Here is a 22,369-nt window from a genome sequence, read left to right as displayed (position 1 = left end):
CACGCTACTCACTACCGCGCTAACTCATCTAATTCTATTCCCTTCCTCCAGCAACTTGACATCTTTTCTGCACCCGTACGTTTTTCGTCTCTAGAGACACTCCCATTCTAACTCTCAACAACGTCACATCTAGACTTCTCACATAGCTTCATACAGCACACTTCGTTCTTACCGCCATCTCAGCTTCTTCGCAATAAATATATAATTAATATCTCAACAAACCCTACGTTATTCAACCTTCATACCGAGGTTGTCCTAGTACGTAAAAGTGAAGCCAAACTGGTTTATTCCTACCGCTCGGGAGTAAACCCCATTCACGGACGTAACGATATCAAGACTTTAGATTTCTACGAATTTAAGGTACATGTGTTATAGGAAACAAATCGATATTTTTACGTGAAATATTTATTAACGCTACTGTATCCGTAATAAAATCGACTTATCTCATACATTTGAGAATTTGATATTACAATGATCAGGAACCGGTTTTTCGCAGTACTACTACTCCTGCTGCTGCTGCCGCTGCTGCTACCAGGTACTACCACTGTAACGAAAATAAGGCAACACAGGTTCTGGGACAAAATCGATTATGGTTCAGATTTTGCGGTAAGTATACACGAATTTCCCAAAAGCCCTTAGGTATGTGGCATCTACAATTATACAACAGTTGGTTGGATTTGGTGACATCTAAGTGATTTTGGAACGTACATGCGTAAAAACACAGGTAAAAATAGCATCGTATTTCACAATGCAGTAGAACCTCGATTATCTAAACCAATTGGGGCCAAGCCCAGTTCAGATAAATGAAAATTCAAATATTGGATTAGTAGAAAGGAAAAATCACGTTTGGAAACCATTGTGGAATGTCATATTATTTTTATTATCATATATACATATTTTTTTGACGTTGATTAAATATGAATATACTTAGGGACAGTGGGTATCGAGGATGTGACAATATTATCACTCGAGTTAAAGAGATTTTATTTTGTATTATTAGAATTACGATTGTTCTCATTGTTATCACTATTTTATTTTAATATTATTACATCCTCAATACCCGCTACCCCTAAATATTAGATATCATAGATTAATATATCATTTAGTGACTCTTCGCAGATACATAGTATTTCCAACAAAATATTATTTCGTATTCCATTTCAAGTTGTTCTTATACTTAGCTTTTCTTACTTGAATTATGGGCACCTGTGCACCAGAGAGGATTTTATCTCATGCATACGAACAAATATTATTCGCAAAAACAAACTGGCTTATGATATTTACGAGGATGCAGGGTCTGGTGCGCACGTGCAGCGTAATAAAACCTTCTCATATATCAAGTGGTAGCTGTTTTGGGTAACATTGGTACAATGTTAAAATGAGAGAGCTTATTCATACAGTAAAGATGACATTCTAACCGTACTTGTGGAAAGAGTGGGAATAAGTGTAACTAGGAGGAGTAGGACTAACAGGAGTAAAACGGGTGAATAAGAAGGCCCAAAATATTTTCTACATTTACGAAATTTCATCCTCAGTCCAACTTTCTTATAATTGGGAAGAACCAATCAGGAAGCTTGTTAGATTTTACAAATCAAAGACCAAACTCTAACTAAGAGCAGTATTGCTCAGCTAGAACCAGGCATTTTTTAAAAATCAGCTCAACGAAGCATTTCGGAAACAACCTTACAACAAGCCAGTTTGGCTTGTTAAATTTTATGGAACAATCCTTCACAATCCTTTAAGCAATGCATTCCTTTATTAATATTCGTTAGAGGATAAATCTCAAATTGTGAACTGAATTCCAAGTTCGTCTGTTGTTAAATAATAGAACTTCTCTTATCTCTAAAACTACGTTCAATAACAATTTTAACAAACTCATTTTAAATACAATTAGTTTTCAATTATTTTAATACAACTAACTTTCGAATAAATTTTTTGTTGCTGCGTTTAATCTAAACTGTGAGTCGGATCAAATAACAATCTTTTAACCATCACTCAATATTTCAACGGGGATTTATTAGAAAACATAGACACTAATAAGCAGTTCGTTTTGTATCCAGTCATCACCGATCACGCAGAGTCCCCCACCAACCCCGAAATAATAAGGTGAGCGTCAAAATTTATTGTCAATTTGATCCCGCTCAGAAAAACAGTAAGTGCAGAATTTTTTAAGAGAAGAAAACTCGTCGTCGATCTAAGGTAAATCTTGTTCAGAGATCCGTCTTAGAACTCAGCGTTTAATTGTCTCGCGAATTGGTTTGCCTCAAATAATCAATGCATATTTGAATCCAATTCGCCACGATATATTGCTTCTTGTTTGACAAATTATATATCCCTAGATCGTTCAAGGTATCGGTATTTCTGTTTAAAAAATTGGCAAATATTTCTGTACGATATTTAAAGAGAAAAAGAAGACAGATTCGAAGAAAATAAAAAAATACACGTCGCCTGTACTTAGATCTGGGTCGCCGAATCTATAGGCCAGCGGCTCAATCGTCACGCTACTTACTCTAGTACGCATCGAGTCTCACTAGGCGGCTTAAAAAGTATGCTGAAATCTGTGATGAAGATTCTCTCGAAAACGGCTCACCATTGGCACTAATGTCAAAACACGAGTTCGCTTATTTTTCCCCCCTTTCACCCCGTGAAGTTTCGTATTTTTTCATTACTACCAGGAGTAGTGCTCTCGCAAAGTACACTGGACTCACTGAGGTATGAATGGGTATATGAGATTTTTACGGTAAACGATTCGAATTCAGTGCAAAATTTGATAAGTACTATTTTCTCAACACGAGGACGTTGATACTTTCACGGTTTTAGCATAAGGATATCAAAAAATAAAAATATCTGAAAGTTTCACAGATCCAAATTTCGAATCCGACGTTTTTTTTTTTTGAAAATGTAGTGTACCAAAGGACACTTTTGACACGACACAAAGTATAAAAAATTCATGATCATTAAATTTTATCACAGAACACTTGTACCGTGCAAAGTTGAAATAGTTCTCACTAGAACACACATTACAAGCGTCTGAAAACTATCGATATTTAATGAACATGAAAAAATCGGTAGTTTTCGGATGATTGTAATATGTGTTCTAATTTTCTTGTTTGTCGTAAATATCATCAGCGAGAAAATTACTGTGATGTGTGTTTTAATGATGATAACTATGCATTGTTATAGAGGGTTTGGAAAACTTGGAAAATCAGCCTCGAGGATCTACACATAAATTCAAAAAATATTCAATAGTTTACGAGTATTATAACTTTCGACGTAGAGTGAGATTTACCTATGTTAAATGAATGAGAAATGGAAATTAAAATAGCGACCGGTAGACTTGAGCTAAATAGCTCATCTTTTAGGACAATCGTTTTTTTAACAAACACTAACACTTGAAGGGGTAAAAGTGAAAAAAAAAAACGTTTTTGTAACCACCCTAGTGTCTTGGAAAAAAACTATGTACTCCATTTTTTCAAATTTTTGTTGCTTTTCAACAAATGTTTATATACTGAGAATAATTGTAATGCAACAATTACACAAGAAGAGTTGTTATTTAAGATCATGATAAATCGAGACTGTTGCTTTTAAGTAATGTTTATAATGCAGAATAGTTTATTGTAATTTTGACAGCAAACGAGGACATGCCTTGCTATAATTTTCTTGCAGAATTTTCACAGACGTTACTAGCTGGGGTAGAATACTGATGGAAGAGTAAAGCTCAATGGTTTCGAGTTAGGTCATATTTTTATGTTTCCTTTAAACTTAATACGGCCTCGATCACCGAAAAGCGAAACAAACGACAAACTTTATCATTCTATTCTATTGCGTGATGAAAAATCATCCATATCCTATGTACAATGACAGCTGAAATTTGATGTGATGAAACGTCTACAGAGTAAAAAATGCAAAGTAACAACTGCGAAACATTTTACAGAGAGCAAGTAAACAAGTTCAGGCGTGTTAGCATAAGTATTTAGATACTTCAAAAATAATTATCATCGATTTATTGTCGAAACCGCGGCCAATTAAATATTAAAGTTATGTTACATCTGCCGAAGAGATGTTCGTAAGCGTGTACACGACCTAACTCGACATTGACCCTCATCACTTCTATCACCGCTTCACTGTGACATAAGAAACAAAATTCCAGCTTAAGGCCCCAGTTTGGCCTGGAGGTCGATCTCTTCAAATGTTCTCCTGGAAGTTAAGTAATAGTTTCCCGCAAGGTAGCCCTGCTTTCACTTCGAGGCGTGCTCCACGTCTGAACGATCGCTACACGGTCTAGTGTACAGTTAGTCGCCGGTCTGAACTGCCCGAGCTAACGTACTTTTCGGCTTTTGCAGATCTTGCGGTTGGTCGATGCGATTTCATGAAAGTTTTCTATTTTCACCTTGTGAAACGCGTATTACACTTGTGGTCTTTTTCGATCTGAATTATTTCTGTATTCTACCTTAGTTAACATAACTCTGTTTTACATATGTAACTTTGTCACAGATTTGCTGTTCGTATTAAATAAATGTTTGTCTCACGACGATTAATGTTAACCTGCTTGTGAGTGTCGCGTGACAGCCCACCGTTCATTTGTTGCTTTCACCGACTTGCTTCCTCGTCATTCTATAATCATTATTTTTCGATGTTCATGCTTGAGATAACATGGCAGAGTAGAATTTCAAACTTTTTCTTTGCTGACACGAAGTGTTTACGATCAATCAAGTTTCAAAAGATAAGTATTCTCCTGCTTATTCGGAATTATTGTATTGAAAAAGTTCCGAAATATTATTTCAAATAATATTAAATAATGCTTTTCTTCGCAAAGAAATTTCTGGCATCAGGCTATTTCACATAAAAATTTGAAATATTTTGAATGCTTATTTTTTATATGATCTAAATCAATATTTAGCAACTTAATGAATATAAGAAATTCAAACAGGATGAAAAATACTTGTTTTGTGAAACTTCATTTATAGTTTGAATTTCATGTTAATCAGCAAAATTTGAAGTTTCACCGATATCATCCTTCAATGTTTCAGCTAAAGTATTCTGCAATGGAGGATAAGACAGTTATCAAACAACTCAAGCAGCCTTTAATATTGCCCGAGTGTCAAGGCGTTGTAGATCCTAAAATTCAAATCCTTCCATCGAAGTCTCCGAAATCTCAAGCATCATCGGATGCCATTGACGATGGTAAGTGTTTCCATATGAAATATATTTAAACCATACTAAAGATAAATTATTACAATCGGAAAGCCTAGAAAAATAGATTTGAGACCCGTGACGCTATTCAGATGTGACATTGGCTCAATGTCGTCTACTGGTCGTCAGCTACGAATTTTACTACATCCTGAACTTTAAAAAATATCATATAAAAAACTGGAACGCTCACACACCGTTCTCGAGTATGCCACTCTAGCGCGACCTTGAATCATCCCTACTACCGTAACCTACAGTCATCCGCAAAAACAAATCATCTCAGATACATCGGGAGAAAAATATGTTTGGTCAAAGACAACGGTGGATATGCGCTTTAAAAAATACAAATTGCTACTACAAGTTTCATGATAATCACATAATTTCCGTGTAGATTATGATGAATCTTGCATGCATGTAACTGATAAAATATCGAATATTCGACTAACTTATTGATGTTTCTGTATTCCGCTGCGTGCTTAGCGGAACAGAGAGAGGCAAAACCACCATGCGAATGAACCCTAAGAGAGACCTTCAAAGGAGAATCTGATAATTCGAATCGAAATTTAGCGCGTATTTCAATACACGTAGCATCCAACGCATCATTTTTAGAGCCTACTTAGAACTTCAAGTTCGTAATATGAATTTTCACGTCCTTCATAGTCAAAAAGTAGGGCCCAGTTTAATACTCGGAGCGTCCAGATAACCTCTTCAAGCACTGATAAACCTCTAACTTCTATTTTTAACTTCCAAGTCACGTAGGATTAAAGTTCACCTATTAATTATTACACATGCATTCTATTGCTTCTAGTATGTCTGCAATTTTAAAATATAAAGTTTTCCAAAAAGGGAGGTAACTAGCCAGAATTCTTCACCATGGCAACACTAAGAAAATAGGAAAATGCAAGTACTTGTAAGCTAACATCAATACCGGTAACAGCGTGGTGAAGAAAATTTACATGAACGAATGTTTTCTGACTCCATTTTTGTTTCCGCTATAATTAGTATAATAATTATGAATATTATTTGTTAGTACAAGGATAGATTTATACATCATGTTTTGATGTCTGTAGATAAGATATATGTAAAAAATTACTGCCCGCTTAAATAACCAAATGAAATAATGAATATTTCACTAAATAAATAATTCAATAAACAAATACATCAATATATAAATAAACAATATATTATTGTACTAGAATTTAGTGTACACGTATATTATAATTCAATATACGATATACGACTCGGTTAAACGTCCTCCCGTGGAATAATAGGATACTCTTGATGCTGATCTGCACTGCTAGCATGGCCCTAGGTGCCAGGATGCAACGAGGGTTTTGCGAGTTCGCGCCAGACTCTCATTAGAACTTACACTGAGAAACTTTTTCTGGAAATAACTGGTGAAAATATATCAGAGTTTGGTATATTATCCTATGATTTTAGAGATAACGGGATAAAAATTTTGATTGTATCCTCATATCGAAATTTGATACTGGCATACCAGATCTTAATGAAATAATACAGAAAATTAGTGTGTTAAATATGCAGTATCCTGATTCTTTTTTTGGAAGATTTAGCGTAGGAAAAATTGATATGCTTCTTAGTAAATTGTCGCTAAAATTATGTCAATGACGAGCATAGTGAATATTATCAACTCGGAAGTATATTTAAAAAATTGATATGGTTAATGTCAACCAACGGTGAAACTGCAAATGAGATTAGAAATTGAGACAGTAGGACTTAATTTTTCTGATGGTATGTACGAAAATGTTTCTCGAATCTCTCTCCAAGTGATTACGATCTTCGCCGAGAACGCATGAAGCTGCCACTCCGTATTGGGAATAGGCGGATATAAGGAAGATTCCTAAAATTCTTGTGTCTTGTGCAAGGCTTAGAGAGCCTAGCCTCACTACAGACAGCTCCGTAGAAGTATTTCAAATAACCCCTTCATTTTAAACCGAATACGCAAAAATTCACTCAATGATGAAATGAATAAGATATTATATAGGTATAGATTTAGGTTACCACTAAGCGATTTGTGGAATTGCACCGATTCAATTGGTGTAATATTTCAAGCTTAGTACACGTAGAAGTTTCCGAGATTGTAGAATACGTATCTCTACGTTTAAGTGACAAGTGTATTGTATTGCGTGATATTGTTGTGTAAGGTGTACGTGTGTACGTATAATACCAAACTTTGATATATTTTTACCAATTATCCACATAACTAGCTTCTCAGTGTAGAATGCAACATTTTGTTCAATAAAGAGGTTTTCAATTCACATACAAAATAAACTTCTACAGACCCTCGAAATACTCACAACGGTAGGAGTCGAAGGTTCAAAACAGGCGTTAGACTTGGGCGACAGGATGCAACGATCGTCTTGCGAAGTTCTCGTGAAGCCCTCATTAGACTCTAGAATGCTGCATTTTGTCCATTATCTACTAGTTATAGCCGCTAAAGAGGTTTAATCCCACGCAAAATACACCTCTGAAGACGTAGTGTTACCTGGGCATTCGTTATCGTCTTGGCGAATCATTTCGTATCGGTCATTTCCTTTGACTTGTGGGATTTTATACGGTCTCAAATACATAATCAAATACATTGTCGGAGAAGAATAAAGAGGATGCATCATCAAGTGAATTCGAAACTTGAACTTTGAATGAGTCCGCCGTATCAAGCGTCAAGCGTTATTCAACATGCTTTGAATATAGAACAAACAAATGGTTTGTTTATAACAACGCTTGGATGAAATCGACTGTCTCGGAAAAGCAAGCGAACTGACCGGACGTGTTGGGATCATCGCGCTTTTTACAATGAGCAATCCACGTAAAGCAAATTCTACATCCTCTCCGCCTTTCCGAGGCTTCACCCCGACATATATAGATTTTTTTTTATTGTCAAACCAAGCCCATACTGAGTTCTCACGATGGCCACCAAATCGCTAACTCGGTATTGGGCAGCTGGTTCGCAGTTCCGACCGTGAATCTTCTTATTTTCCTGCTCAATTTCCGCGATATTTTCTATCACGACTACACGTGACTCCTCTCGTTCGTCGTTAATCAGAGATACTGCGTTCTCTTCAATCAGTGATAACAGTTCGTTGTCTTCTCGGTGACGTATTTTTACTCCGAAGAACACCTCTAATGTACTGGTTCCCACACTCCTCTGGGAAGTGCTTTTATTGCACACTAAACGTTATCGACGTGTCGGAATCCCTTGTCGCAACAGTCGAGAGCGAGCTTCGTGAGAACTGAAATGATTATCCGGTTTATGTGTTCGACTTGTTCGTTTCCTTTCGATGCCCCTGTCGTTATCACTACGTGTTCAATATTCTCTTCCGTACAGTAATCTCGAGACTCATTCGATGTGAACGCCGAACCGTGATTACTGACAATACGCCATGGATTACCAAAGATCTTCTTATCACGTTTTCCTTCAGCAAGTATACACGTCACACAGCAGCTTACGCACTTCTCGAGCTTCTCGGATAACTTTTAAATACAGTATTCCGATTTGATACTCTCGAGCATTTTTTTGACACTAAAATGTCCATTTCCGTGTGTCGTACGTATCACATCTTGTTGCATACTCGTCAGCGATACGACGACGTTCTTCTCACCTACTCGTTTCATTAGAATCCCGTTTTCGTACACATAGTCTTCGTATGATTCTTTCTCTAAAATAATTTGATTGCACGTAATCTCTCTTCATCTTGTTGTTTTCGAATCATCGGCATGTTTTATCTTTAAACATATCTCTGAACCAACTCTGACCGCCAACTTTGAAATTTGCACTTTTGCCGACTTTCTCGGCGATTCCGACCACTGTACCCCCCCCCCCCAAATGAGCCGCCACTGCTTGTGGTTCAGGCAGGTTAATGGTATTCACCGCTATCCTGGCGATCTCTCTCTCTCTATTTTCTAGATAAGTAAATAATTTGACTGAATATATCGTTTCAATTCTATGTGTAAAATAGGATATATAATTGTAATAATTGTGTTACGGGCTTAAAGTGGTTTGATTCGACGAGCGGTTATTGAATCGCCTCTATGCCCACCCAAGATGTTATTTGGGTAATTCGGATTCGGTGTCGTCGCTGTTCTCAATCCGGAAATGATGGAAGGAGTGATAATGAGATGGAGAAGGTGTACCTTTCGGGTTGTATAAAGGCTTTATTAGAATTGAGAAATGTGTAATTGCGTAACTAGGCGTTTTGGATTAGGAATAAGTGAAATGATTATTTAGACTGAGATTGAACTTGGAAGTTGGAGTTTAAGTTGATTATATGAATGTTGGAATAAGAATGAATCTGAGGTAAAGAGCAGGAGTAGATGAAAGGTGCGCAAATGGTGGGAAATAGAATTAGCAGAGTTGGCAAAAAGCAAGTGGCGTGAGCCAGAATGGAAATAAGAGCGCAGGAATAAGATGATAAGGTTCTATAAGGATCGTGGCAGAGTGACGACACGAGCGAGCCGTGTGGCGATACGCCGGACGTAACAATTGTAATAAATTCTATTAGTATTTGTGTACATATTACCTACATTTTTTAGGTAGATGCTTCCATTCCAGACAGTCTTAAACAAGAGGATTTGATCCATGCGCTACATCACCATCATGTCCTAATGTATAATGAAGGAGGCATCTGCGACAACTGGCAATGTCATCCATTTTCATATTCTCCGACAGTTTATCCTATACCTCATTGATGGCATTTGATGCGAACGTGTGGATGAATTCTTTTGGAAAAAAGGCATATCCATAGACCTTATTGCCCTTAAAAAACCCAATTCTTTGTACAGACGGAACGATTTCCCGAGAGCCGGTACACTCCTTCAAATACCAACTCAACTGCTGCACACTTTCAAAGGCGCAGTTGTATGATGGGATGTACTCAGGGTTGTTTGTCATCATACGAAATCGCGCCTTCCCCCGCATGCTTCCAGATTTTATCCGATGGAAAGTATCTATGACTTAAGTCAAGTCAGGGCGCCGTGCCGGTTCCGTATATTTCGACGGTTGCGTCGAATAACCGGCTATATCGAGTTCGGCTTCAAAAACCGGCTAGTTCAAGTTTCGCTTGAAAAATCGGCTATTTCGAGTTTCGCTTGCAAAACCGGCTATCTCGAATTAAGCTTGAATAGCCGGCTATTTCGCGTTTGAAATTTTTTCGGCCGCAAAGTAAGTTGGTAGCACTGTCTGGCTGAACACGAAATTCGTAAGCGCCTCACAAAATTCAGGCAAGCTCCGTTTTGTGAATATAGGTATTATTATATATGCTTATCTACATAATTATAATGTAGAAATGAAAGTATAAAGTATCAGACGTATGTTGGGATGAAATTAAACATTATCATTTTGGCATAAAGACGTGAAATTGGTAATGACATTAAATGTCATGAAATGAAAGTGTAAAGCATCAGGCGTATGTTGAGATGAAATAAAAGATTAACATTTCGGCATAATGACATGAAATTGGTAATATCATTAAATTGGTAATGACATTAAATTTCATAATGCCGAAATGATAATCTTTTATTTCATCTCGACATACGCCTGATGCTTTATACTTTCATTTCTGCATTATAATTATGTAGATAAGCATATAATACCTATATTCACAAAACGGAGCTTGTATGAATTTTGTGAGGCGCTTATGAATTTCGTATTCAGCCGGACAGTGCTACCAACTTAATTTGCGGCCGAACAAATTTCAAACGCGAAATAGTCGGTTTTTGAACTTCACCCGAAATAGCTGGTTATTCATGCCTAATTCGAGATAGCCGGTTTTGCAAGCGAAACTCGAAACAGCCGATTTTTCAAGCGAATCTCGAAATAGCCGGTTTTTGAAGCTGAACTCGAGATAGCAGGTTTTTCAAGCCTGACTCGAGATAGCCGATTATTCTACGCAACCGTCGATTTAACGCAGTGTCCTGATTTAGAGACTTAAAAAAGGTGATTGTCAGTGATTTTATTTTTGGTAGGGAAAGAAAGAACGAAGCTTCTTAAAACTTCGAGTGTATCTTAACACATATTTGAAAGGTAAGAGCAAACATTTTTGTCACCAAATTGTTGCAAAACGACAGCGTTATTAGTTGACCCGTTGACTGAAGAATATATATTTAGTCAACGGTTGAACATTAAAGTGCCTCGTCGCTAGAGACTGCAATCGACAGGAAAGATAGAGTATTTCTTGTCTAAAATGTGAAAACTACAATTATATTTAATTGCCACATAATTTAATTATCGATGTACTAAAACAACCCCAAAAAAACCGTAATATCATATTAATTTTCGAGCTCGAACGTAAAAAGTGACGATTTTTACAAAGAAAATTCTGAACGAAAATGAATATGATTTCACGAGTTTTTCTGCGTTTTTTAATTCATCGCTGATAAAAATATATGTCAATTAAAAATAATCTTAATCTTCACATTTCAGACAAGAATTACGCGCTCCATCTTTCCTGTCAATTCGAGATTCCAGCGACGAGGCGCTTCAATGGTCAGCTAACAACTTCGCCATTATGCGACAATTAATGAAAAAAATTTTTTCTCTTGTCCTTTCCAAACGTGAGTTAAAATAAACTCGAAATTTTACGAATCTTCGTTGTTTCTCTCGCTATCAAAAAAAAAAAAGACGACAATCACCTTTTCGCTCAAAAATCATCGTATTTGATTGATTTTTTATAAAAATATGTGTACTTTTCCCGATCTTTCGTTTGGCAGCATTTAGAGAACCCATTTCCATTTTGAACCGACATAGAAGTTATTTTTTCTCCGTTATCTGATTTTATTATTGAACTTTCTTCGTTGTTACATACATATTTATCTGTACAATTAGTACATAATAGTACAAAATAAATCATTATAATCAACTATATTCATGTAAGCCAATAATAAAAAGTTGTATGTTACTATTTGTGCACGGCGAGTATAACATTTTTACAATATTTAATGGCAATTGTAATTATTTTATTGTATTATTTCATTTTTCGTGCAAGCCTAAATTCAATAGCTATCGATGCGCTAATAAAATTCTATGATCTTTTATATAATTTTCTCGCAATCTTCTTGGTATTATGTAACAAAAAAAAATTATGTTAATCCTTATTCTTCACGTGTTCTAATTTTGATTAAAAAATGTTTATTAATATTCGAGGTGTACCCGTAAACGTAAATTGTTAAACATCTCTTAAACAATCAACTTTTTTGAAAATAAGTTGAATGCAAACTTGTATTTTTTCACGCTTAATCGATTGCAGTTGTTTAAATTTACCTAACTCTCTCGATGATGATGGAAATAAAACTTGCCCAAATTTTGTACCGTTTTCTGCAAGCAAAGACGGTCAAAGTGTAAATTTTTTTTTATATAATGATAGTAGAAGAAAAAAACTTATGCGATACTTGATAGCCGATCGTAATTTTGACGGTTTCACATCGTTAAGACGTAATCACTTGCAATACTGAACTCCGGTTTCCGGCAACTTTTGTACAACACAAATATACAATTTTACACAAATTTTCAAAAATATGCAAAAATTATTTCAAAAGTTGTAGTGAAACGACAAAAGAACAAATAGAAATGAATAAGTTCCGATTTCTTCATTAAAACAAAATTATATTTCAAAGTACATAATCTTGTGTAAAATTTTCCGCCAAACATATTTTATTGGGAATTTTTATGAAGCTGAAGCTAGCAGCCAAAGTTAGCAGTCAAACGTGTTCAATGTTTTGGAACTATAAAAATGCAATCCACATTTATCCTCATAATTCTATAAAAATATTGGGGGTTCAAAATATTTTACAAAATTTTGATTTTTCGTCTCATTACCTCATTGAAATGAACAATAAAATTTTGGCTGCTAATTCTGGCTGCTAGCTTCAGCCATGTGGAACTTTTTTTTTACGGCCAACGGGAAGCGAGATAATCGACAAAAACAAAAAAAAAACGAATTTCGCCTAGTTTTTGGACATTTTTGAAAAATCCCAACTAAATTGATCCACTAACATTATAGCACATTATTGGCGATGCCTATCTGTACCTATTGAAAAAAAATATGTTTACACTATTTCCTAGTTTGACCTGACTACGGCGCATGAGATGACAAACATCGCTGAACACTGACAGGCTATTCCCACCAGATTGAGTGAACCATTCACACGTGACCTTTGCCAGTGTGAAATTCGCTACAACCTCCAGTTTCCGGAACGGCCGAATTGCCTGTAACTCGCACAAATTCTCCCTCGTACTTGTTGCACGGACAAAAATCCCGCGCCCCTCCCTTCGTCTCCCAGCCATGGCTATCGACGGAGAGGAGTAAGGCATATACAATGTATTTATGCAAATCTTTCTCACGCTTGTCGCGCAGACAACAGTCTAGTGCCCCTCGCTCTGACTCCCATTCTAGACGAAGCAATAGAGAATTTTGCATGACAAAAATAGTAGCTGGATACCGTTTGTGCCATTACACGAAAGACAGTCCGTACTTATATTCTGCCATCTTTTGGACACGCAACTATGGTTTATCAATTTTTTATAAACATTTAAGAGCCAAAAGTCGTGTCATTTTTAGTTTTTCGCTTGTAAAATGAAAACTAATGAATCAAATCTCGATGCCCTGCACAGACGAATTGTATAAATATATATACCTGTATGTGTACGCGCGGACACAAGCTTATTACTCTCGCTGGCTCGCGTGGTTCGCATCGTAAAATCCTGAACTCTGGCTTGAAATTATTCTGAAACGGTACGGTGGAGTATACTGCACTCAGCGAGGGCGGTTTCTGTCACGGTGCCCTTTATAACACACTCGGGTTTCATAAAGATTCCAAGAAGCGTTTTCAAGAAATTCACCCAAACGTGTGACTCATGAGTTGAGAGTTGAAACTTTGACAATGAATATTTCGATATTGGCACGGTCAAGTTCACTCGAAGCTCATGTAAAATATTGTAATTAAAGAATATATGGGGCCTTCGACGTCAGATCGACCTGCCCAAAAGCTTGACCCTCTTCGAATTTGTTTAAACTTCGTGAAAACTTTCTGTTACTTGTCGAGAGTGTTGTGATTTTTTTCGATTTTTTCTCGACGACATTTAGACGTTAGCATTCGGTATAATATGTGCGGAAATCGGAAACGTCCAAAGTGTAATTAAGTTTTACTCAAAAACTATTGATTGTATAAAAAAAATTTGCATATGAAAAAGTTTCAGTTTCGAGTGAACTTCAACGCCCAATTATGCAAAAAGTTATTGGGGCCGCTGAAAGCCCGTAAAAAGTCAAACAATGTTAGTTTTTGAGATTTCTCAAAAGCGGCATAACTTTTTTCGACAAAAATTTCAAAGGATGTTCCTTTCTTACTGTTCAAAACTTGTGTAAACTTCATCATAGGCCGGAATCTGGTTTCCAAACTATGAATTTTTTTCAGAATTAAAAAGAAAAAAAAATTATTTTATTTAATAATTTGTTATGTCCGGCGTATCGCCACACGTATCCCTCATCTTGACACTTTCCCACGATCCTTGCAATACCCTTATCATTTCATTCCTGTCCTCCTATTTCCATTCTGTCTCACGCCACTCACTTTTTGCCGACTCTGCTACTTCTATTTCGCACAATTTTGTACACCTTACGTCTAATCCTCTTTGCCTCATGGCATTCCGATTCCAACGTTCGACACGAGTAGTATAGATATGAGAGTTGTAGCCCCAAAAAAATGGCGGCGTACCGGCAGAGTAGCCCCGATTCCTATGTTACCAACAGCCGGTATGTTACCTCCGCGATGGTAAGCCGTACCCACGATATTGTTACCGGCTGAAGCGTTAACATAGATGGCGTCACCCGTATTTTCGCTCGATTTTACCGACAGAAAGTTTGACAATGAAATTTTTGTGTTTACGGATTACGGAGCAGCTATTTTGATTTTTTCGCCGCCGGATGAGCGGATACTTCAAATATTTACAGTTAGATGGCGCAAATTTTTTAACGACGAAATAGTTATCTCCGATTTTACCGATAGTTGGTGTTACTGGGCGTTGCCGCAGGTTTGCCGCATTATAGATGAGTCGATATTCCACCGATCCACTCTGCGCAGTTTCCAATGCTCGCCGTAAGATGGCAACTTTTTTTTATCATATGGTTGAGTGAAATAGAACGTTTAAAAAAATTACGGTTGGATGCTTTGAATAGATCTTTCTTATTTATCAGCAATAACATTCTGTTTTCGGCTTATACATAATAATGGTAATAGATCATCTTATTTCAAATTGAGCAAATAACCTTACACACATTTTTCTTTATTCACATAATCATAATTAAACATCTTATCCCAAAATTGCCTTATACTAATTTCTTAACCGTACCACTAATCGGGCTGTACCCGACAATACAACAATGTTCTGGAAGGTGCATGATGCAAACGACTGATGAGCATGAATCTCAGAGTGCGCAATCGATTCGTCGAATACCACAGGCTTCTGTATTCTTATTATTTCTTCCATGATAACACGCACAGGATGCAGCGAACACGAATTCTTATTTTCCAAAATTTCCACGTAATCGAAGACCTAGGCTCTGGAGAAGCCGAACGTTCAAAGGTGTCAGCCTCGTGGGGGATGTAAGTGTCGTCAGAGGTATGACCATGACGTCTCACTTTTATAAATTTTGCCCAACTTTTTCGTCTCAAACACGATTCCCATTATTTGAGTGATTTCACGTGTAAACGCACAGTTATCGTTTCGCCACGAAAATTAATCAGCTCGTCGTCTTGATCGACTATTCTCAGCTGTAAATGATGTATCGACTGTACGGCGATTGGTAAGTAAATGACGTTGGCACTGTTGGCAGGCACGTCGACAATCTTATATCCTGATTGGGTTGGGAAAAACTTGTGAATCGTGTGAGCTCGACGCTCGTTTATGTACGCTCCTGTGGTTATGTTACACTCAACGCGTGAAGTATTAACCTTCAGTATGGCCACCGGTAATTCTGATTTATGAGTAACATATCGTGCTAGCTCAACCACTTTAAATCCCAATAATCGGCCGATAGCATCTTTGGGCTTAAAGTCTACCACATGATTGCACGTGACTTCACTGTTCAGCTCGGTGTCGTTAGCTCTCAGACTGAGGGTGACGTCGGAGGGTAGCTCCTTACGCAGAAAATGTGCAATATTCTCAATTTCATTGCTTCCCGTGGGTATCGTGATAACCTCTCTGCTGTTGTCCGCTCGTTTCAGGTAAAATTTATTACACGTCTCATGAATATTGGGTATTGAATTGAATGTCAGGAACTCAACGAGTCCGAGAACATAGTTTTTCTTCGGTGATAACTCGGTTGGCGGGAAATATTGAGCCTCCAGCACGGAGGATGTGCCTGACAGTGTTAACGTCAACGATTCCGACATGACTAATGCTTGTTCATGTGACACTTGTCTTTTTATAACTATCCGCTGAGAAATTTGAGACACAAGTGGCCGTAAATCACGGTATCATATTCCTGATACCTGTTATGGTTGTATTCAACGCTACCAACACCGAGATACCTCATCAAATTCTTAGGCGGTTTCAGATCACTCAAACTATCGAAATACACCAAGTGGTCACCATTTTTCTTGTACGCAACCCAATGTGTCCCTGGACCGTTTTTATGGTCAAGATTAATAATTGCAGATTCTCGCATTTTTGGTCCTGATTTCGGTAGATCATTCCGCATGAAAAATCCACGAAAATGTGAAATTTTCATATTTTTAGCATATTTGCGTAAATCAATGATGGTGAGAGCTCGGAGTGTTATCTTTGCTAGTTTTTTGCCGGTCGTAAATACAGACCCGTGCTGCTGCGGTGGGGGCTCAGGTATAATCCCTTGCCTAGCGCAATCGCCTCCATTGTTGCATTGTGCCGTTTGGTTTTGTTCAAGCGATGTTTGTTGACACTAGCTTCGTTGACCACTTCAGCTATACCCGCGGCACCACCCGCTAGACCCCAGTAGCGCTTAGACCGGCCAGAATTGGAATGAGGAACGGCAGGATGCCGCCAATTTTATCAGGCACAGGTATAACGAGAGGCACACGAACATTCTTCCCAGTCCTATGCGCGGCCAATGAGCACCCGCCAACGCCGACTCGACGGCCTTACGACCTGGTTGCATGGCGACCTTTGCAGATGTGATGATGGATTTAAGATTCACTGTCCTCTTCCGCTGTTTACTCTTCTCGCCTGTTGTAGATTTCTTCTTTGTAGCCAGCCGCTCCAAGTTTCGACCGCTTCATAGCTAAGCCCATTCTGAGTTTAGATTTAGCTTTCATGGTGTTGGTGAGTCCCAGGCTACAGCTTTTCACCCACACTAGCGTCCTTGGCCAAGACGCGATTCCACGCCTTCTCAGCGAGCGCTTTGTCGGCAAGATTTCCCGCTTATATCTTGATTCTTTGCGTATGCAATGTCGTGGTCTTTACACACAGCGTCCAGTGGATTGATTCCCAAATCGCCACGAGCCAACCTCTTGGTTAATTTCGTTCCGGGTCCGCAGTACTGATACCCCGGCACGTGCAATTCAACCCGGAGATGATTGATGATTTTATTTAGCAAACCTCCACCGCGCCTCTTCCGTGTGCACGTCCTCATAGTCGAGCAACAACTAACGAAAGTTCTATAAAAGGATGAATTTATATGCTGTAATCTTAGTTCTCGTTCTCATGTTAAACAAACATCATGAGATTTCAAGATCAGCCTGATAAACTACCTGTCGCGAATTTCGACAAAATGGTTCGGCATGGAAAGAGGAAGATAGGAAAACGACATGGAAAATTGCTGCCAAATACTGCGAGAGCAGTATTTTACGGGCCGTCCAATTGTGGTAAAATTAACGCTCTCCTCTCACTCATCACCCACGGCAGTGGATTGCGATTCGAAAATTTCTACGTCTATTCGAAATTTCTCATTCAGCCAAAGTATCAATTTTTGCAAAAGTTACCAGAACCCGTACAGGGCGTGGGTTATTTCCCGTTTCGCGGGAACGATGAGGTTGTAAAACCGGAAGATGCGCGCCCCAACTCTGTTATGATTTTCGACGATGTGGCATGTGAAAAGCAGGATAATATCAGAGCATACTTCAGCATGGGCAGGCATCGCGATGTCGATAGCTTTTATCTAAGTCAAACATATGCGCGTATTCCAAAACACCTGGTGCGTGACAATGCAAACTTATTGGTGCTATTTCGGCAGGATGAAATGAATCTGAAACATATCTACAACGATCATGTGAACACCGACATGATGTATCAGCAATAGACTTGTGCTCGGCATGCTGGAATGACGGTAATTACAGTTTTACCGTGATTAACAAGGATAGCGGAATCAATGGGGGAAGATACAGCAAGGGGTTTGACTGCTTTATAAGCATAAACTAACGTAAACTTGCACAGTTTCCTTGCAACAATCGAGTCGGCAACATGGAGAGTACCAAGATTCGTAAGCATAGCGATACATTGAGTGAAATATCGAAAGCATGCGATGTCATACGTCAGAAGCACAAGATGATCAAGCTGGACAAAAACACGACCGAATAGGTTATGGGGGAGGTATTCAAGCCTTTAGTAACACTGTTGGAAGAATTGGCCGATACTTCAAAGCAGCAGCAGCATATTAAACAAGAAATTAAAACGGAACTAACGGATGTTGCAATAAAAAAAGAAGAATAAACGGATGACGAGAGTACCGGGGATGACGATGAGGAGCTTGAGTATATGGACGACGGAAATTTTATAGATGCAAATGATAAAACACTGAAATTTCGTGAAATTCCTACTACAAGCACGCCGGTGAAGAAAACAACGAATTCCATGGCGCGATATTTGAAAATGTTCAGCACGAACAAAAAGAGAGATTTGGATACCACATACAATGTTCGAAAGTTGACAAACTGTATGATGATTGGTGATACACCGATCAATTTCACTGATAATCTGGTCCATGTGGGGGATAAAAGTTATGAGAGAACACCTGGATTACTCGAATTACCGTTTAAAAAATCACCCGATGCATCGGTTGTAAATGACGCGGACAAGAATAATTATATAAAAATTGTAACCATGACAAATGCGCATCGAAAACGTTACCAAGCCGATGGAAGTCTTCGAGACGATTTAAAAAGCGTAAAGTATAGAAATTTCATTGCACAACACATCAGCTCGCCGAAAAAATCAAGTAAAGGCTTACCCGACTATAAGATTGCGCGAAAGGAGGGGCAAGATGTTGATTACGTCTACTGGGATGATCCAAATGAAATTGTAGATCGTCTCCGACTACTTATGGCGTCGCAGGCTGCAGGCAATACCAACCATTCCAACGAAATAGTTTCCATTATTGAGGAGTTGCGCGAGGCTGGAACCGTTTATTAGCGGCGGATAAACATAGAATCATCATTTGTTCAGTGACCGTCCAGTGATGAGTATAGACATATTTGGGCGACATTCGGAGCGTGGTGGGGATAAACAATTTATTCGTGGGCCTCCGGGTGTTGGATTCAAAACCACCGACGACATCAGTATGATCTGGATGGTAAAAGATTGAGTAACACAGCCAACCCACAACAGTTCAACGATGCTGTTTCCCTCAAAGTTCTCAATAGTTCAGACGAAAAATATCACGAGAGAGTAACGCAAATCAGTGAAGCCCTTAAACAGGTGCCCGTGCGTAACAGGAAGCTTTATGCTAGAGTGATAGCACTGGAATAAACCATCAAGGAATCAATCCTGTTTGAAGAGCAGAAGCGCCTGGAAGAAAGTTTAAAAATTTGGCAGCACAGAGCGAGAAAAAAATAAAGACGACAATAGTGGATGAACTTCACAGACCCACTCGGCGCAATTATCCACGGCGGTTCGTAGATGTACGCGGACTGGATGAGACCTGGCAAGCTGATCTTGTTGATACGATGGTGTACGGCTCGCACAACAAGGGATACGAATACCTATTAACAATCATCGATGTATTTTCCAAGTACGCGTGAACGGTGACGATAAAGTCCAAGAGTAGGAAAGATGCGACTGCTACCATGAAATCTGTACTGGCCCAGAGCCGTATACCTACACAACTACACGTTGATCAAGGCAAAGAATTTTACAACAGCGAATTCAAAGCCCTCATGAAGCAGCACAATATCAACATGTATTCGACATTTAGCAACTTAAAGGCGTCGATATGCGAACGTTTTAATCGAACATTGAAAAATAAAATGTGGAAGCGATTTACTCTCCAAGGATCTGACAAGTGGATTAATGTTTTGGGTGATTTAATGAAGTCCTACAACAACACCAAGCACCGCACAATTCGGATGAAACCGGTGGATGTCAGCACGGACAATGAAAAACAACTGTATCGTAGCGTATGCAAGCCTTGACAAATCAAACGAGGAAATCGAAAGCGGAAATTCAATGTAGACGATCGAGTTCGAATCAGCAAGTACAAAAATGTATTCGAAAAAGGCTATACACCCAATTGAACAACGAAAATATTCACCGTGGATGAGGTGAAAAATACCAATCCTCCAACGTACAAACTTACCGATTATCAAGATCATCCCATCGAAGGAGGCTTCTACGAGGAGGAGCTCAGTAAAGTAAAATACGCCGTCGGCTACCTTGTGAAAAACATATTACGCAAACGAGGGAACCAGTTCTATGTGAAGTGGCTAGGTTTTGATAGTTCACACAATGGTTGGATAAATAAAACAGACATGTAGCATAATTTGTATGTATTTTCAAAATTATAATAAAAGATTTAATTATAGAAATATTTCCACATTTATTCTCTTTGTACACACATGTGTCATACTCGTTACTACAAAAATGATAATAATAATAATAAGAATAATAATCTGTAATTTTTCCATACGATTAATACACATTTTATTTTTTGGAAAACTTTGTTTGTGGCAAACGAATAAATATGAATAATTGCTCAATGTATTAATAACAAATAAATAATTGTTAAGTATATGAATTTACATGGTATTCACATTTGAAACTTCGATCTGTTCAATATCGTATTGATGAAGAAACGTTTTTGCCGGATGAAGGATCGTCCGAGGTGTCAAACGCAAATATTTACAACGGTTCTATGTCTACAGTTCTATCCTATAGCTATTGGGGGGCAGCGACAGACCCCCAAGGTACGATGTCGGTCTGCCCAGGTATCAATTGCCGCTTGTCATCTTGCCAGAGCAAATTTTTCTGAACGATGGTGCTAACTTGATGTTTTTTGCTACGTATTAAGCATTGAGGAGGGGCCAACTCTTTGTAAGCCAACAGACAGCGCTTATAATCGTCAAATGTGATTGTGTTCAACAGTGAACTTTTGACACCCTTGGCACGTTTGCTCACTTTGATGTCGTTGATGTGTTTCGTTTCGTCCTCACCCATGGTGGTAAATGTGTACAGTTTCGACCGTAACCCAATGAACGCGGTCATAATTTTTCTGTTGTTCTCATTCTTCATCAGGCCCAGACATTTCTTGTTTTTGAGCGAAATACCGTACACATTGTCGGGAGGGTAGTCAGAAGTGTCAAACATTGCGTCGGCATCACGTTTGACGATATCTTACGTACATTGAATTGGTAAATAAGGCTGTCGGTGTCGGTGTACATCAATTTGGCCTGTTTGTTCGAAAAGTTGGTTTTGATGTAATTATAATGATAATCGTAGAGAATAATTTTTGATGGATCTAGGATTGCGGCGCCAATGTATATAGGCTTAGCGAAGTGAACTTTGACATGATTCATTTCTATCATAACCATTTCCGCGTCAAATACGGTGCAGCTGTGAAAGTTTGCTCGGGCAATAAGCGTTTTCGCACCACCTCTTCCCTCCCATGTTGTAACCAATTTAACATCTTTGTGACTTCGCACATTCTCCATAGTCTTGCCGAACACCGCGTTATTCATGAGTTTGTAAAAGTTTTTCTCAAACTCGTTCCTAAACTGCTTGCGCGTGTCGGTGTTGAGAGTGATGTAAGGCTCGAGTCATGGAGATTGTGCAAACTTCAAATCTCTATGCACTTTCGTTACTTTCAATCCTAAACTCAAACACTGCTTCAAATTTCTATAGTGCAATATATACTTTGTTTTGGGGTGAAGGGTGGTAACGAGTTTAGCTTTTTTCCTATCTGGAGGAGTGAAATGCTCGGGA

General features: G+C 38.3%; 1 protein-coding gene across 3 annotated transcripts in view; it reads left to right on the top strand.

The window, feature by feature from the left end:
* The first annotated feature begins 503 nt into the window (after positions 1-503).
* LOC107225611 (facilitated trehalose transporter Tret1) overlaps positions 504-22,369 on the top strand; it is a 76,307-nt gene continuing 54,441 nt past the window's right edge. The window contains exons 1-2 of one of the 3 annotated variants that reach the window (XM_046731376.1): positions 504-606; positions 5,031-5,184. In XM_046731376.1, the coding sequence (XP_046587332.1) occupies positions 5,046-5,184 (139 nt within the window). In that variant the 5' untranslated portion in view covers positions 504-606; positions 5,031-5,045. Of the gene's footprint in view, positions 607-4,254; positions 4,352-4,973; positions 5,185-22,369 lie in introns of those variants that run through there. The other 2 variants (XM_046731353.1, XM_046731348.1) reach the window with 2 other exon arrangements.

The sequence above is a fragment of the Neodiprion lecontei genome, chromosome 1 (assembly GCF_021901455.1).
Source record: "Neodiprion lecontei isolate iyNeoLeco1 chromosome 1, iyNeoLeco1.1, whole genome shotgun sequence".
Lineage (NCBI taxonomy): Eukaryota > Metazoa > Arthropoda > Insecta > Hymenoptera > Diprionidae > Neodiprion > Neodiprion lecontei.
The sequence above is the reverse complement of the archived record's forward strand: the minus strand, read 5'-3'. Positions and strand labels throughout refer to the sequence as shown.